Source organism: Leptonotus elevatus, chromosome 20, assembly GCF_054856555.1.
Source record: "Leptonotus elevatus isolate MCC_2025b chromosome 20, RoL_Lele_1.0, whole genome shotgun sequence".
NCBI lineage: Eukaryota > Metazoa > Chordata > Actinopteri > Syngnathiformes > Syngnathidae > Leptonotus > Leptonotus elevatus.
In genome coordinates, this window is record NC_141258.1 from 15,281,762 (window position 1) to 15,297,182 (window position 15,421).

The 15,421-nt window shown below is 38.3% G+C and overlaps 1 protein-coding gene across 1 annotated transcript in view; it reads right to left on the reverse strand.

The window, feature by feature from the left end:
* jmjd1cb (jumonji domain containing 1Cb) overlaps nt 1–15,421 on the reverse strand; it is a 144,677-nt gene that overhangs the window by 70,206 nt on the left and 59,050 nt on the right. Inside the window, exon 2 of the mRNA XM_086063683.1 lies at nt 6,830–7,027. Within this exon, the coding sequence (XP_085919809.1) occupies nt 6,830–7,027 (198 nt within the window). The remainder of the gene's footprint in view (nt 1–6,829; nt 7,028–15,421) is intronic.

Genomic DNA, 15,421 nt, shown 5'->3' on the forward strand with positions numbered 1-15,421 from the left:
TTGAAACTTTTTTTCCTGATCAGAATACATCTGTCAAAAGGAGTGACAGGTGTTGAGAATTATTTTAGATTGAAATACACTTGTCAACTGGGGGTCGGATGGAGAGAAACTTCTGCTGATTGAAAGTCATGCTGCCACAAATGATTAATTTAATGACTAGTCACCCATTATTTTTGGGGTTCATCAAATAACCGGATCATATGTAAATTGCAGATTATCGCACGAGCAAGTGCTGCTCCTGTACAATCATTATTAGCTTCCACCTTGAAGTGTCAAAAGCAGTGGTGGGCAAACTCAGTCCTCAAGGGCCGGCGTCCTGCAGGTTTTGGAGGTTTCCCTGTTGCAACGCAGCCGATTCCAATCAACTTATGCAGAGCTTGCTGATGAGCTGATCATATATCAGCTGTGTTGGAGAAGGGAAACATCCAAAACCTGCAGGGCTCCAGCCCTCGAGGACCAAGTTTGCCCACCCCTGGTATGTGCAAACAAAATAATATTGTAATAGGACATTCAACTTTTAACAAACTTTGCAGCTTGTACCAGCATTCCTGGCATGTGTTATGTATGATAAAAATGAAAAAATAGAGGGGAAAAAGATCTTCAAAAAAACAAAACTTATTTCACCCCCCCCCTAAAAAAAAACCCATATATATATATATATATATATATATATATATATATATATATATATATATATATATATATATATATATATATATATATATAAACAAAAATTTATACCAAAATTTTGACCCAAAAAACGCAGAAGACAAGCTTTTTGTGAAAATGCATTTAATGGCAACATTTCCTTCATGCCTCAAACAATAGCTGGGTTTACATGGAGACTTTTTAGTGATTCCGATTGAAATCATTCCGAATGAAGATCTCTGGTCACCTGTTTACATGTGGCGTTATCCATTCTGATCTGCCGTTTATATGCTCCCCCGTTTAATCAGATCAGCCACGCGGCAGCCGCAGTACACACGAACATCGATCACGTGATTTATCAAAATGGAGTTTATTCGTCATTTAGCACAGTAGTTGTGATAGTGTTAACACTTTTATTGAAGCAACATTTTGATAAAAACTAGTTTCAAGTACTTAACAACAAGTTCTCCCCTCGCAGACAAGCTCTGGGGAGATGTCGCCATTTTAGTGGGTGGAAACGATGACGTCATGATGCATTTACGTCAAGACAGAGCATGCGCATGCCGGACGCAGCCTCGCTATTCCGAATGAAGTGTATACATGACGCTCGTTTGGATTGTCGAATGGAATATACCACCCCTGTGATTCCGAATGAAATTTCATTCGGATTCAGCCTTTTCATTCCGATTGAGGTGTTTATATGGAGCATTTTCATTCGGTTTGGCCGTTCGGATTCATTGTAATCGGAATACATGGCTCCATTTAAACCTAATGAACAACCTTTTCTTTTATAAAATACAAACAACAATGAAAAAGTGCTTTTGACAATCACAATCACCAGTGTAAGATTTGACAAACTTTATCAACTATACACGTTATTCAATAAGTAGTACTTTTATTTAGTCTACATGCATGGCATGCATGTGAGTGTGCATGTGTGTATAAACAGGTACACACACATTAGGTCATCGCTTCTTTTTTTATAATTCAAACAATTTCTGTCATCTTTGCTCTCTTTTTAGATACTCTTTGTAGTAGATTTGACATCACAAACACTTTGATCAAACACGGTGTACTTGAAACGTCATATTTCCTCAGATCCGCCATGTTCTCCTCGGCTCCTCTGTAAGGTTCCCGGTGATGTAATTTCACATCAACGGCAATCAAAGCGTTAAAGACCCTGTAACTATCAACGTAACAAGTGGCCACCATCTAAGTGGAATCTTCATAAAAATATAGAATGAGCACTTTGAATGCCTCTAAAATCCTCCATAACAAAGAAATTCATTAAAAAAACAAAAACACTGACTGCTTAAGTACAAGTTTTTTATATATATATATATATATATATATATAGCGCATTTTACATACAAGTTAACTCAATGTGCTTCACACCGCTTAACCTGTTTAGGATCACGAGGTTATGGAACGTATCCCTGCCCACTTTGGGCAGACTACAATATGAACATTCAGATTAAAATTCATACCGTCACTGAGTGTGAAATAAACCCACACTCTCTGTTTCAAAATCAGACAAAAGTACCACCACGCCATTTGAACAAAAAACAACAGACTGAAGTATCCATCCATTCACCATCTGCAATGTTTATCTGACTTGAAGACACTGGACTGATTACCAGTTCATTGACAAGATCCTTCCTGAAATTAATACTAATGAGCAATCTATAGTCATCATCAAATAGCCATGCATATGTTTGTAATTTATATGGAAAGATCAACTCTAGCACAGATAGGTGTACATTTTAAAAAACATTTGCCAACCAGCAAGTTTGAGAACAGAACCTTTCTTTGAGGTGACAATCCGAAGAACGAACCAAAATCCACATGCTTCATTAAGGTCTACAGTACAGTGACAAATCTTTAGAACAATTGTGAATGAAACACCTATATCAGAAATTGTAATTTAAGTAATATAGCTACAGTTTTGGAATTTGCAATTGAAAAAAATTAATTATACTTTGTTAAATAAGTCTTTGTTAGCACAGAATGCAACTGTACACTTACTAGTCTTTCGGCATAAAATCCGCACAAGTGTAATTTCCTATTCAAATGTGTGTGCACAGTGCACACGCATATCAAAGAAAAGCAGCAGTGAAGCTGTTCTACACAAGTGCTGCTCGCCAGTCAGCTGTTTGAGGATATGAGCATTTGCATTTTTCTCTGCTACTCAAATGTGGTTTGAGTAGGTGTGTCTATTCCAAACAGTGACAGTGACAGCATATGTGCGTTAAAAAAGATGATGAAAAAAACTGATGTATAAAACTAGAATGTCAGTTAACAAAACTTGGATCAGCACCAACTGTACACTTTTAAATAAACTCACGGCCTGCAAATGGTCCAATTTTGTCATTATGATTCATTCAATGCTATAATTTGTTAAGGAGTTATGGCATCACCCTGCTAACTAAACAGACAGCAAATAAAACTTGCTGGGTACACTGAATTGGGAGACAATCAACAACACTATGTAAACCAAAGATAATAGATCACACAGAATCTGAAGTTTGACCATATCGTAAATGTTCCAACTACAGGGGATCACAGGTAAGATCTATTCAGGGGCTCTGAAGAGAAGTGTCTGTTTGGAAGACAAACCTCACACTCAGGAGGATCAATGTGGTTTTTGTCCTGGCCATGGAGCAGTAGACCAGTTCCACACCCTTAGCAGTGCCGTAGAAGATGCATAGGAGTTCACCCAACTATATACCAACTCTGTCACCAGTCTTGATAGGCTTGGACAAAGCATTTTACCGTGTCCCTCAAGGAGGTATTTTCAAGCCTTTCTTCTTTTGAGTTAATTTTTCATGTACTGGTGCCATTTCATTTGCTGTTGCTATGGCAATAGCAGCAGTGTAGCAGTGATCTGACGAATGAGGGAACAAATACAAGTGGAGGAGTCAGACGAAAAGAACCATAAAAAAGGTGTAACAAAGTGAATCTTTTTTCCATTTCTAAAAATGTGTCTGTGAGCAAGCAATCCTGCATTTAATAACACATTCCTTTGTTTTTCATAATCTATTTTAGGTATACCCTAATGAATATGGAGGGAAATATGAAATTCTGGGGAGTTGTTCCATTACATTGAGACATACTTAAATGCATCATTCCAAAAAACGTTTATCCTATTTATGTATCCATACTGAAACGTATTTTTTATAGTATAAAAGTAAAAAAAAAAATATTTTATATCAAATAATTTGGATGTTTACATTTTTTATATTATTATTGTTATTATTATTATTATTGTTGTTCCGATACCGATACTGTTATCGGCAGAGGCACCGATACAGCATTAAAAAAGTGGTATCGGTATCGGTGAGTACTAACAAGTAACATGCCGATACCATTAATTCTGACGCTAATAAAGGACTTTGGATGCAGCATCTTGTGTCTTGCTTATGCACGACATTCACTGATGTGTGACATATTCACTGCATGCCGAATTAAGATATCCTATTGGCCTTTGAATGCTCTGAACCAATGGCAGGACAGCTTTATCATTTTGAGAAAAAAAAAACTTAAGTATCAGTATGGTATCGGCATCGGCCGATAATGCAAAGCTGGGTATCGGAATCGGTATCGGGGGCCAAAAAACGGTATCGGAACAACACTAATTATTATTATTATTATTATTATTATTAAATGATATGTCATTATGGAGTGAGGCAATTGTGTAACAAATATTCACAAAAATAAATCAAAACACCCTATAGCCTGGACATAATTTGAATTCCTTGTATAAATAAAACAAATATATATTAAAAAAAACAATAATAATAATAATAAAAATAATACAATTAACTCTTTGACTGCCAAGCATTTTCAGAAAAGAGGATATGTGGGTGCCAGCTGATTTAAGCAATTTGACTGATCTGTCAAGGTCCACAGGAAATTTTGTGTTTGGACTATGGAAACACAAATACTACCAAATGAAAGAATGAACTCTCATCTTTCATCAGAAAAAAAAAAGTTTGTTTCTACCCTTATTCCGTTTTTCAGTAATCAACAATAGAAAATAGGTTAGTTTCAGCCAAATGCTCTGTTTTGGACCAAAATATGGAGAAATCAAGCTTTTTGTGAAACGATATTATTTCATGCACTCTAGTGAATTTGACAACTTTTTTTTCTCCATGAAGGATGCCACAAACACCTAAACAGTGCTTTATTTCTGTAAAACACTACCACCAACAATGAAAAAGTGTTTTTTGATAGCAAAATACGTTTATTTACATTCAACAGTGTAACAAGTTGACAAAACAATTTGGCAAACTATTTACAAATGTGCGCAACTGTGGTACTATTTACAATTGTGTGGATGTTTCAACTACACTGTTTTTCTTTTTGTGAGGTATATTGTGCAAAACTCCCCTGCGTGCAAGGGGACGCAGCAGGATTTGCACCACAGATTAGTTTCACTGTGATTGCCCCTTCGCGTGCACTTTCTTGCCGGCCTTTTTTTCCGGGGAGTAGCAGGTATATACAGCAGTGTGTGTTTGGCCATGTTGTCATCAAGTCTACTCTCAGGATCATGATACGGTGACCTGGTGTTACGTCTGGCTTTCCTCATGTCCTTCAGTTCCTATACCGGGTGGTAAGAGATGTTCTGATCCATCTTATCCACTCCATTCATGGTGGCATTGTAGTCCAGAACCAGTGTCTTCTCCGTGATCAGACTGTACCCACTCCTCCGATGAATATCCATTGGACTCGGGGTACTATTCATCATCTGATTGAACGTCCGCCTGTGCAGAAGTGCTCGTTTTCCGCCGTTAGCAACGCTAGCCGGTGAGGTTTTACGACGTGATCGAAGCCGCCGCGTCAACGCTTCCAACTTCGGCATCAACGCTTCCAACTTCGGCGTCAACATCGGAGTCACCATCATCATCATCAATGTGCTCTTTAGCATTGGTCGATGCTTTTCGTCTTTGAAAAAAATGCTCAAGCGTGAGCTGCTTGCAACCGGTCGCCATTTTCGCTTCCTCAGCCATTCTCCCCTTAACGCTCTCGCTCCGCCTCACGTCTTCTACTGACGCCAACCCGATCTTGTCCAAAGAGAGTCATCGCTGCCATCTAGTGCCCAAAAATAGTAATTATACTAACTTGACCTGCTTGATACTTTCAGCACAGCTTGCCAAGCTTGCCTCCGCCCGTTTCCAAAAAAAACAACAAAAAAAACATAGTGAACGTCTTTTAACGTCTTTGGCGGCACTCATTTGGATTTTACTAAACGTTATTAAACGTTTTTGGCGGTCTAAGAGTTAAAAAATCTAAATTATTTGATATAAAATATATATTTTTTAAAGTAGTGAAAATAGTTACTTTGCATGGTAGTGAGTTACTTTTATTATGAAGTAATTCAATTACTACCTCAGTTACTTTTTTAAGCAAGTAAAGTAACTTTCCCAACACTGATCATAACTCGTTAACACATTACTATTGCACAAAGTCAGATAAAACACTAACAGCAACACACATTGCATAGCATAAATAACCAAACAAAACAGCTTGTAAACATGCTATCAACACACCATATAGACATATACTCACTTAGCTTCACTAAACAAATGTTAAATAGGATATAGCAAGGCTGCCAATTTCCAAGAAAACCATTGACAATAAAGATAAATAATGCTCCTGGAAATCCAATTATCTATCCATCCATTTTCTTAACCGCTTTTTCTCACAAGGGTCGCGGGGGGCGCTGAAGCCTATCCCAGCTGGCTTCGGGCAGTAGGCGGTGCACCCTGAACTGGTTGCCAGCCAATCGCAGGGCACACAGAGACGAACAACCATCCACACTCACGATCACACCTATGGACAATTTGGAATGTTCAATTAACCTGCCATGCATGTCTTTGGAATGAGGGAGGAAACCGGAGTACCCAGAGGAAACCCATGCAAGCACGGGGAGAACATGCAAACTCCACCCAGGAAGGCCAAAGCCCGGACTCGATCTCATGTCCTCTGGACTGGGAGGCGGACGTGCTAACCAGTCAGCCACCGTGGCGCCCGGAAATACATTTAATACAATTTAAAACTGCCCTCAAAGCCTGCAAAGATGCTAAAGTGGCTAATTTGCAGAGCTAGGGGGAGCTTTGCTCTTAACGCTGACTGTTGTGGTGGCTGTGTCATTTCTATAGATAGCAAACAAAGTTCTTACCAGGGCAGGCCACTGTATGTGTTTCGCCTTGATTCCCTGAAGCAGGCCACCTACTCCTCCACCTGCTCCCGCTCCTCCTGCTCCTTCCTTTCTCTTGGCCCAGACCAGCTGGTGCTCGAGTAGAAACAGCTGGAAATCGTCATAGACCTTCACCCACTCTCTCTTCTCCCACTCCTGGTCATCAAATTCAACGTATACCTGCAATACACAACACAAACAGATCTACATCACAAACAAAACCTCTGACATGAGCGGTTCTTAATGTCTACATCAGTGAATGTAGTGGCATCATGACCTAAACTAAACCCATCTTAATGAAGTTTTCAAATAAACAATGGTCAGATTATGTAAAAGGCCCAAATATGAGGACTTTTACAGGGGGGTGGGGGGTTGCGGTGGGGAGAATCAAATTTACAGAAATTGTTTATGAATGCAACTGCATTATGAAAATAATTGGCGATGGCAACCGTCAGCATAATGGCAAGGTGATCCTCATTTAAACCAATGGAAGAATGACTCCATTCAGGCCAACGAAACAATATTTATTAGGGTATTTGGGATATATGTGAGTACCAATACCAATAAATAATGGTATCGGGCCTATACCTGTCTTTATTTCAAGGTTTTGGAACTCACAACAGCAGCTGATACGGCCAAACTCTTGTGGCCGTTTCACAATCGAGAACTATAAATTAGAAGAATAGAATATTGGCATTAATTTTATGCAATTTTAAGGGAAAATATGATATAGGGATATAGAGGGCTTTCTTTAAAATGGTAAGTCATAGTTTTTTGTTTTTATTAATTTTTTTAATTTTATGTATCAAAAGTACTAGTGATATCCATCGGTACTTGGTATCGGTGACTACAAATTGTTGAGTACTGGTACTATACTGGTATCGGTCTGAAAAAAAAAGTGCTATCACCCATCCTAGTATTTATTATTTAACATACAGTAGAACAGTGATTGGTGAATGCCTGATCACAAACAAATCAGTTTGAGAACTATAAATTCTGACAAATTTCTTCGGTTCCCAGATCATGCTTCAGTTCACCAGTCAAAGCATCCATATGGAACAGTTGTGATATCACTCACACAGTGTGAACGTCATTACCTTTGTGCATCACCTGTATCACAAATGTATACTTTTTCATTTTTGCTCTAAATTAGCTGTAACTATTGCTCCCAAAAAAGTAAACAGTAATTGTATAAGGAAGGGAATGCGTTGCAGTTCTGGCTATGTCAAAATCACCAAAATATATGTGAAAAACTAACTAAGAGTAATGGGATATAAAAACACTATAATAAATACATCTAACAAAAATAAGAAGACTATAACAATAAACAAAAGGGTAAAAGAAATAAGAGTTAACAACATATAAAACGTGTAAAAGTAAATAGAGTATATAGAGTATAGATGACCTAAAAATAAATAAAATGTTATGTGTTAAATAGTAATTAAACAGATACATAAATATTAAAGCTGCCCAATACAGGAAATTTAATTTTAAATCACTATTGCAACCTGTGGCTGAAAAATGAAACTTCACACTCCCTTCTTCACGTACTCAATGCGCACATGACGTCCCATCCACAGACACAGGGTGGGAAATTCAAACCTAATTCCAGTCTAAAAACTATTGGCCACAGGCTTGCAGGAGTACCCATTGTGAACAGCTAAGGTGTTAATCTACCAATTAGAAGATGTTTCAGTCATAAATGGTCGAATAATAAGGTTATTGTAAAGATATTTTTGGGCAAATTGTTTCATAGGGCAGTGTTAAGCATAAAACAAAGGAGCTATAATCAGTTAAAAGTTACACTAAAAAGGTGGGTCTTGAACCTCCCTCTAAAAATATAAATGCTCTCTGCAGCCCTGACGCTCTCCAGCAGGCTATTCCACGGACAAGGGCCATATGAGGTATTGCTAAAAGGCCACTACCAGAGAATCTGAGAGGGTTGATGTGGTAAAAGAAGATCTGCTAGACAAGAGGGTCCACGACCATAAAGTGTTTTATAAATGATTAAAAAAAACTTAAAATCAATTCTGAAACACACACAGAGCCAATTAAGGGCCTCTAAACCGGTGTAATGTGCTCTTTCTATCTCTTACTATTACAAATCTGTGGCTCAGCCCATTCCATCATAACATTGTGGATAGCAATAAACCTCCAAAAAGCAACTCGGGTATGCAATTATTGCATCTTGAAATGACATAAAGGCAGAAACTATCATTGTATATAGAAATTAAATAGATCAGAAAGTGAGGTGTTCCTTTGCTAACATGTAAATGATCAGGAAAGTAATAGTTTTTTACTTTATGCAATGCAAAAATAACATATTGTTCAAAGGTCTTTACTACGACGGCATATTAGGGCCACATATAAATCTATATTTTTTTAGAAGGCGGGGGCAATATCCCGAGGGAAAATAACTCTTATAAAACTTTATAAAGTGGCAAACTTGCAACTTTACAAAGTGGCAGATTAGCAAGAAAAAAACTCTGAAATTTACGAGAAATACACATAGCAAACTACTCGGATGTTTGTGCCAATACTTTTCGGTCGGGTTTTCAAATTAGATAGTAATTGCTTTAGCAAAGATTAACCATATCGTGTTAAGTATTCACACTTTGAAACGTTGGGTACGGCCAGCTACAAAGAAGCCTTGCTTTGCGCGAAGGTCCACATCCTGATTTGTTAAAATGTATATTTACTTGTACATTTATGTTTCCAAAATTATTATTATTATTATTATTATTATTTATTTATTTATTTTGTACAAGTAGTTAAGTTAATGTGTCGAATCTGCTGCTCTCCATCATTCACTTGCATTTACCTAAAGTATACTAGCTTATGATTGGTTAGTGTTAGTCAGCTGATAAGGGATCAGGAAGTGTTGTTGCTGTCATATTTGTGCTCTCAGACCTTTGTGTCCTTTGTGTTGCAACTGCCTGATGTAATCAGCAGCCTAAGGGAGTCATCCGCAACCTATGAAGGCAACAGCGGAAGACACATTCTGTTTGTCGGATGATTCATCTGCTTGCCTCCACAGCCCGATGAATGATAGTTAGCTACCTAGCTCCACGTCTCTTGATCCACAATCTCTTCTTATTGTTTCTGGTCTAGTTTTTGCTGCCTCTTCTAGTCGTGAGTACGTTTCGCACAAACCGCTTAGTTATTGACTTACTGGGCATACCATGTTTAGCGTTTGGCCCTGGCTGATGCAAGAGCCTTTGTTCTCTTTGTCATGTCACTGTTAGCCTAGATGATTGCTTCACCTTCAGTTGAAGCTTTGTTTTACAAATAAATGTCAAAACTATTATTTGTGTCTGCGTTTTTGGGATCCAACTCCTTAAAATAACAATTGCTCTGCTCTAGCTGCCGCGTATGACGAGTAAAGTTTCAATTAAGAATGAATCCTTCTCCATCCTGCCTTTTAAATTCAACAAATCCTTACGAATGAATCCTTCTCCATCCTGCCTTTTAAATTCAACAAATCCTTACGGTAGCTCCTGGTGGACAAAAGCCAGCACCTCATCCAGACTATAGCTACGCTACGTGTATTTGTCGTTAAGTTTCTGAGTATTTTTCGAGCAAATTTGCAAGTTTTTTTTCTCGTAATATTGCCCCCACCCTTATATTTTATATGTAGCTCTATTACGCCGTCGTAGTTTACAACCTATTTGTTTGTGTTCTATAATGATTCGCGCAGCACTGTATTTTGAGTTATTTTAGAGGGGAAAAAAGATTCTGTCATCGCATTATTATTATTATTTTTTAAATAAAACCCAGATTATCACAAATAAATATATTTCTTGATTATGAAAAAAAATCACTGTAAATCACACTGACTATTTAAGAAAATTAACAAAAACAGCATAACACATTTCTGTCTAATAATTTGGATTACGCTAATGAATGAGTGTACTTTTGTCCATACACAGTAGTGTATTATACTGTATATAGACATCATCTGTCTGGAGTCTTTAAGTATGCACAAGCCATCAGCTCTTCATTGTACAGTCACGCCATGTTCTTTCATTCCCCGGCCTATATAACTACACCCCCCTCCCCCCTCCCTCCGATCCATAGGCAGAGAGAGAGCATGCAACAGAGATCAGCGGGTGCATCTCTCCTCAGTCACCCTCCCCCTCTGCTGTATTGCACTACTGCAGTCAAAAGAGTAATCACTCCTAAGCCAGCAGACAGCAGCTACAGTAGTACATCAGTCTGTCCTTTGTTCACTGTTCCTGCTGTCTCTCCCTGTTTGTCATTTCCTCCATCTATCATTCAACTCTTCCAGTCTGTGCATCACACACGGCATCTCCATCTCCTCTGAATATTGATCAATTGCCAGTATTCAATTTATTCTGTAGTATCAGCCACAGTCAATCTCAAAACACAGAGAGACAGACCTGAGACTTGACCTGACAGAGACTTTAAGAGATATTTTATTCCAGATGCTATTTGTTTTTATCATGAGCATTGTTGATGTAAATTGTCGGGGGTTTACACCTTGAGCATTTTTGAAATTTTGTTTTTGTCTATCCTATTTATTTCCTGATGGACAACTGAATTTCCCCTTGCTAGCTAGCTACTAACTAGCTAGCAATCACAATCTTACTGAAGTGTGGAATAAATGTGTTAATCTCTGGGTCCTTCGGGGTTTTTTTTTTTTTAATTACTCAAACTCAGCAGGTTTAACCCAAATTTGCAAAACTAAATCTAACAAAGTGAATCAATTAAGATGTTTTGTGTGTTTTCCTTTGGTTTTATTAGTTGGAACTAAGAAGTATTATTAAAATAAATAAGAAAATTTTTATTGGACTCACATCTGGAAAATTTCAGCAGCAAAGATGATACAGGAAATGAAAAAAAGTACCCATTGTTTAAGCACATTAACATAATATAAATTCACACAATAATGTTTTTTTTTTTTAAATATTGGGACTGAATTACCGAACGACAGAGAGGAGACAGCAAAGACAACGGTGCATTGTAATGCAATGTGAAAAAGCACAAAATCTTTTTTTTTTTTTACATAACTATCTAATGTTTTGGTTGTCTCCCCGTCAAAGTACAGGTGTAAAAGTCTGTCGCTGAAGGGGCTGTACAGTGCGAGCAGAGTGTCCTGAAGGGAGAGGGCAAGGTTATCCAGCATGGATGACAGCTTAGCCATCATCCGCCTGGCCCCCGCTGTGTCGCTTAAGTCCAGGGAGTAACCCAGGACAGAGCTGGCCCCCTTCACCTGTTTGTCCAGCCTCTTTTTGTCCCGAGCAAATCAGCCGCCTGACAACCAGACTCAATCAAAAAAAAGAAGAAAAAAAAAGTTAAAGAGTAATAAAGTCAAAGTTTCTTTAGGAGTAAATCCCCCTAAACAACGAAGGGCCCAAGGCTCCTGTAATTTTTTTTTTATTTGTTTGCTCTGTAACAATAATTTTATATAACCACTGCTAGTGTATGCTTTTCATTTGTTGGATCAGATCAGACTTGTTTACAGGTCTGTAACAATAACTTTCAATAATCAAATACTACGAATTATAAAAGCAGGAGTGAAGCGCCCGCCAGAGAGACAACGCGGTGCATGTAGTCCCATATCATACTTCAACACTCCACTATTTATATATATACAGTAGTGTTCAGACTCAAATCTCAATTCGGTATTTGTGTTGATGTCAATCAAGTCGATTCATATCTTGCGCTTTTCTGAAAAAATAAAATAAAAATAAAAAACACGTAGTCCAAAAAAGGAAAATCCAATTTGCTAAAAATTGTGCACATATGGGGTAGATGCCACGGACTTCCGACTTCCGGCCAAAACTCACACCCCCACCCCTGTGCCCCCCAACGGCGCGCTCCCCGCTCATCGGCGGGAGGACGCCTCGGCTATCTGAAATGCTTCGGACACTGAGACAGACACTACACACTCGCAGTCTCGCACTTGTCGACGGGAACGCGCAACCGAGGGGCACAAAGGCGGAAGCGCAAGTACTGGGACGCGGCCTACACGTCACAAACCGGAAACGGAAACAAAGTTGATGGGTGAAACCCCGAAAGTCAGAAGTCCCGCCTCCTCCGTGGCATATAGTCCATTGAGCACTTTATATGAGAGGTCTTAAGCACTTTACAAAGCCTCATATTCAACTAAAAAGTATCAGCTTGTACCCCTGCACGACAACCTAGGGAAAAGTTTTCATTTATAGTATATAATAGCTTACTTTTAACCACCAGGATCCCTTGCTGTGCCACGGTTTAAAGGGAAAACCCTGAGGGCCAAATCCACTAAAGGTTTGCATAGCTTTTGCACGGCGCTACCCGGTATAAATGGAGCAATCCAGGAGCGTCTAATCCACAAAGCACGCACAGATAAAGAAATTAATTACTGACTGCACTGCCAACCAGATTCCGACCTTCAAAGGATGTCAATGTGTTTATGTTGTTTATAACTTTAAAAACATTAACTTTTTGTAATCATCTTTTATACATCCAGATGTGACAAAATAAATGTCATTTATCGGAAAGAAAAAGTCTAAACTGGATATCTATTTTTCCTGAACTGCAAAACGAGGCAAAGAACATGTTATACTGAATAAATAAGCAACCACTGATAAAACTTAGCTTAATAAACCTTTCAATATATAATTTATGCCCAAAAATGTCTGTAGCCCAGGTCTGGACTGGCCATCTGGCATAAGGGCAGATGCCCGGTGGGCCGGCATCTTTTGGGGCCGATGCAGTGTTTTTTAGTTATTTTCCTCCATTTTACCCAAAGAGACCAGCTCACAATTTAGAGGTACTAGTCCATCTTGAATATAGACAGCAAACTGAACCACCATCAGTCAAAAATATCAGTGGCAGAACAATGTGTTAGACAGGTATGGTCAGGAGTTGGGCCGGGCCGGGCCGGTGGGCACAAGTCAAAATGCCAGGGCTGATTTTTCTGTGCCAGTCCAGCCCTGCTGTAGCCTACAACAAAACAGCAACACGCAGTTACCCAAAGCTGCATAATGTCACCCTCTTAAAATAATTGCCTCACTCATTTTTTGGGATTTTTTTGGGGCCTAAATCATCTCCTCATGATGCAAATGGTTCCATTTTTTGTTTCCTGAAAAATCTATAAAAAAAAATGACTTGGGCGATTATTTTAAGACGACGTCGATATAGTAATTTGCTGCCTGACAGTCACTTCAAGGATTACAATATTCAGCATGAAATGTATAAAATATATTCTGAGTAAATATGTGTGTACCAAATGTGTAGACAGTAGAACCCCCCCCCCCCCCAACACACAGTAGTCTGACATGCACATTAGTGACTCATGTCCTGCTGTCTTTATGACCTAATCACAATCAGCAAGTAACCGAGCGACTGACCCTTAAGTGTAATGACCAGTGTGTCTACTGTGGTCTGTCCGCATGCATTGTATCGAGCTAGAAAACATACATGCGACAAGAATGACAAAACTGTCTGTTGCTATAGTAACTAGAGGCAGCAGCCAGCAATGGCTTCACACACACACATACACACACTTCAGTACGCATTTTCTATCCACAGTGAGCAGGTACAACAGAAAGAGAGAACAAAGGAAAATGGAAAACTGCCAAGCATTACTTATGATGAAAGTTAGGGCTGGGCGATAATTTAATATCAATATGTAACATGATAATGTTCGATAGAAAAAAAAAACAGGAAGCAAACCCTGACCCCGTCATTCTGCACACTATAAGAAGAGGCTACAGTTTGACATTAGATTTATGCCACAATTACAAGGGTGTAAGAGGAAATTTTGAGTCAATAAGCGTGTTTTAAGTGGACAAGACCCGTTTTTTGTGAACCTTATCCTCCAAAGTGTGCACATATGCTGACATACGTACACTAAATGAAAATGTGGCTTTACTTCGTTTGAATAAATGACTAGTCGCCTCAGTGAAACTCTTGCAATCAGATTACCTTGTGCACACTAACATGATCAAACATCTTTAATGGATAGCTACTTGGTGTAGAAGTAAAGTTAGCTATCTATCTAGCTAGCTAGCTTTGACCCTCAGCATCACACTTCACAGGCAAGTAAAACAAGAACTATGGCAATAAGGAGTACGGGTTGTTTTTTATGTTAATGTACCCAATGATAGTGTTTATTTTTTATTTTAAATAGGTAAAAAGATAAAACAATAATTATCAATAGACTGATATGAAACGTGTACGTCTTGATTCTACCAGCCCTACCAAGCCATTGTGTTTAACAAGGCATTTATTTAATCTTTAAGTTGACCAGTTAATTTGACTTTTTCATAGTTGAGTTGACCTTTTATATACTAAAATGTTTTTAATAGTCGTTTTTTAATTAAGACTGATTTTCAATATATTTAGAAAATAGATCTAACGATTTCCAAACATCCCAATACGATAAATATCACGATGTGAACCTCAAGATACGATAGGACTGGGCAATAAATCGAATTAATTCGAGACATGGTCATTTTAAAAATCGAATCGTTGAGAATTTGCTAAATTGGAAATCAAGTTTTGTCTTCTGGATTATTAAAAGCTGTTGTTCTTATGTTCTCTTACATTCAAATGATTTTGTGA